Genomic DNA, 3546 nt, shown 5'->3' with positions numbered 1-3546 from the left:
GAACATTCAGTAAAAATACTCATCATGTAACTGCAAACAAGGTAGAACTCTCCCATGAAAGCTGTATCAGAGGACAATCACCAACCGCACCTGCGATGGCCGTAAGATCATTGCTGACTGGAGCGACGAAATGCAGCGGGGAGGACCGAGGTTGGCACCAATCTGTGGTACTGGCTTCCAGTTTTCGAGAGCCACGAACTTGTCGAATGGTTGTTAGCTCTTTGCCATAGTTGCACTGCAGCCCAAGGTTGTTCAGACTGATAACTTGGGAATTATATGTGGTTGCTCCTCCCTCCCCATCTCTCCGGGTTCATGAACGACAACGCCTCGCATCGCCCGTCGGCGCTGACAAAGATGGCCCAGTTATTCAACCTGTCCACCTTCTCCCACCTTGCCTTCTTGTTCTTGGCGTCCAATGACTTGAGCTTGAAGGCCTTGAACTGGAAAACCTCAGAGCTTGTCCTTTTTACTGCCTCAAGTTTGATTAAGAGAAGCACGTCGCACACCACAAGCCATGTTTTTTGATTTGTCCAATAGCGATCTTCAGTTCTATCTTCTTCAAACATAATTTCAAACTTCTGAACTAAGAGACAGGGCGAAAATTATACGATGCAGAAGGACCCAAAAGACCCCAGGGTGTATGTTTTGCCCTTGAAGGCCACGATTTGTTCAATCCTAAGAAAAGGAACTTTAGGATAGTGTTCCAACCAAGAGTCGCTCCCGACGCGCCACTGAAACAGATAGCCTCCGCTGCCGACAAGGAGATGCGAGTCAGCGGATGCAACAGGGGCAGTCAAGGTGGCATAGCTAATGTGAATGAAGTTGTCTGACTTGAGGCAAGGAGGCACAACCTTAGCGCCACTGAACGCATTAACAATGTAGAACCCCTTGTTGTCGAAGAAGATGAGGTGACCGTAGGAGCAGCGCAGAAGGAACATGCCCCTGAGATCACTCAAGGAAAGCAAACTGGGATAGGATGAGGCGGCAGCAGGATCAGCCAATCTCCACGTGCATTCGTGGAAAAGGGTCCAGTAGTCACAGTCATACCAGGGATACCGTTGGCTCTCGGTGCTCGGGTGGAGGAGGAGAGGGTACAAAGAGGACGTGTGCGCTGAGAAATCACGCCAGGGACGACAGGTGGAACCAAAGGCGAGGAGGTCGCGGAACGAGCTGAGGAGAGCGATGATGGGTCGGAGCAAGTCGTCCGGGAGCTCGGCCCATCCGCGTGCCCCAGATGAGGCAGCGGCATAGCAGGTTCTCTTCGCCCTGATTTGCATGGCAGCGCTCTCCCTGGCGACACATAAAATTCAGGACAAAAGGTTAGGCATGCAGCAAAGTGTAGTTGTACAAGAAGAAACAGGAGCTACCAAGATTCAGAAAACACGACTTGTGTGTGTCGTTCGAACATCAACACGTCACTACACTAAAATTAACAAAAAATACTGACGTTGTTGCTCCTGAGAATAAAATTAACAACTACGTAGAAGCTACGTCGGTAGATAGACGGGCTGTTAAAGTTTCATATAATTCTTCGCGTCTACTGAACAATACACATCACGATCGCCTATTTCTCAAACTAATACTGTGTCTGGAAAGTGTTGATACTGCCTGAAAAATGAAAGCAGAGCACATATGGTTCTCCCTCTGTTATTATCTGCAATGTTGGACATCTAAAGCAGGGAAAGTCTCAATCTGGATTGTTTTTCTTCTTCGAGAATAAGCAGAATCCATCTACGACTTAACTATATCTACCCAATTTAGTTCCATATATCGAGTTGTGATTAATCTTGGAGATGTAAGGCGGATCTGATGCGACATCCGCAGGGGAACGGAAACTGAATGGGAAGCAGAACGAGAGGGACAGAGAGATGGAGTACAGGACGAGGTAGGGGTTGGAGGTATTACGTAGGCGATGAGGACGAGGACGCAGCAGCCGCCGACGCCGAGGAAGAAGGATGCGCGTCGATCTCCAGCGGCGGCGCCTCCCGATGGGCAACGCGGCCTGTAAAACAGCGCGGTACAGAACTACAGACCAGTTTTGTTTTTTTTTAACCTGGATATTTCCTTCTTCCGGTTATAAGAGCATCTCTAGCAGACCCCTTAAAACTACAAACTGTAAAACGGAGATAAGGATCGACAAAAAAGGATTTTAAAGGTCTATTTTAGTTACGGCCGAATAGATACTGTAAAAACAAATTGTAAAACTGGGATAAGAACTCCTTCCTCCAGCCTAGCCGGCGCCGCCCCTTCGCCACGCCGGTAGCGCCTAGCCCCATCGACCGCGCCTCATCGCCCGCCGGTTGCGCCATGCTCCGTTGCCGGCCATGCCACGTGAGCCGTGCCCCTTTGTCAGCCGCAAAGGGAGGGATTCCGGCGGCCAGGCTGAGGTCATGGGAGGCCACGGTGAGGTCGAGCTCGTCCAATTCGAACAGGTGGCGATCGATTCCGGCGTCCAGCAGCCTTTCCAGGTGTGCGGTGACGAATTTCGGGTGGATTCCGGCAAATTCCGTGGCGGCGTGTTTGCTCCGACGAGGTTTGACTGGTATACGGGGCTCCCTCGGTTCGTCCTTCCAACCTTCAAACATAAGGGTCTCGGGTGTGGATTTTCGGTGCCCTTTAAAAAATTTACGGGTTGGATCACTTTTACGGTTTATGTTCTGGACACTTTTTTCGATCAAATCCTTAAAACGCAAAAATCATAAGGGTTTGACCACTTTTAAGGGGACTGCTAGAGATGCTCTAACGCCGGCGCGGCCCAGTCTATCGATGGTACACCTTCGCGTCGAACAATGGCGTTCGTAAGATGTCTTAAAGCAACATTGGTCCCATCCATTTAAAAGAAACACTTCCAATCTATTCATCATCAATCATGGCAGTAGAATAAACACTAGAAATTATAAAAATTACATTCAAATCCGTAGACCATCGCCCCTCCATCGCCGGAGCCGGGCAAAACTTATTGTAATAGACAATCGGGAAATCATGCTAAGACCCCACAGAACCAGCGTACCAGAACAACAACCACCATAGTAGCGTAGATTGAAAGGATCCAACCTGAAAACACACGAACGTGACGGGCGACAATCAGATCCAAGCAAATCCACCTAAGACAGATCCGCCGGAGACACACACCCACATGCCCACGGATGATGCTCGATGCATCACCGGGATGGACGCTAGGCAGGGAGAATCTTATTTCATCTTTAGAGAGCCGCCGCCATCTCGTCTTCCTTAGCATGACACAAACCCTAACTAAACTCGAAGAAGCATCCGGAGCCCTCCCGCAGGCAAGGGCCAGGATCCATCGTGCCCCCCTTGGCCCTAAGGCCATCGGAGACAAGATAGACTGGCGGCAGCGACAGGAGGCAGAGGAACCCTAGGCCTTTTCTGGAGCTGAAGCGGCTGCGTTTTGTGTCGTTCATCCATCCGATCTTTGTTGGAAAAAAAGTCGGCCCGATCATCACAATAACCGTCATTATGGTGATTTCGGCAAAAAGATGCACTCTAGCAGAGTCGCTATCCCACCCTCGATAGCCACAATTTCTG

The 3546-nt window shown here is 49.9% G+C and overlaps 1 protein-coding gene across 1 annotated transcript; it reads right to left on the bottom strand.

The window, feature by feature from the left end:
* Positions 1-257: 257 nt before the first annotated feature.
* LOC123168455 (uncharacterized) lies at positions 258-2035 on the bottom strand. The gene is made up of 3 exons (XM_044586340.1): positions 1906-2035; positions 852-1290; positions 258-750 (listed from the first exon to the last, which is right to left on the bottom strand). Exons 2-3 carry the CDS (start codon positions 1275-1277, stop codon positions 691-693), a joined length of 486 nt encoding a protein of 161 aa, XP_044442275.1. The 5' UTR covers positions 1278-1290; positions 1906-2035; the 3' UTR covers positions 258-690.
* Between the last annotated feature and the right edge of the window lie 1511 nt (positions 2036-3546).

This window comes from Triticum aestivum, chromosome 7D (genome assembly GCF_018294505.1).
Source record: "Triticum aestivum cultivar Chinese Spring chromosome 7D, IWGSC CS RefSeq v2.1, whole genome shotgun sequence".
NCBI classification, from domain to species: domain Eukaryota; kingdom Viridiplantae; phylum Streptophyta; class Magnoliopsida; order Poales; family Poaceae; genus Triticum; species Triticum aestivum.
This window is presented reverse-complemented; position numbering and strand designations above follow the sequence as displayed.

What these genes read in the sequence shown, in the direction of transcription:
- LOC123168455 (XM_044586340.1), bottom strand. Translation starts at nt 1,277, where the DNA reads ATGCAAATCAGGGCGAAGAGAACCTGCTATGCCGCTGCCTCATCTGGG. An exon ending in ATGCGTTCAGTGGCGCTAAG is followed by an intron (nt 751 to 851) that starts GTTGTGCCTCCT and finishes CCTTGTCGGCAG; the next exon opens with CGGAGGCTATCTGTTTCAGT.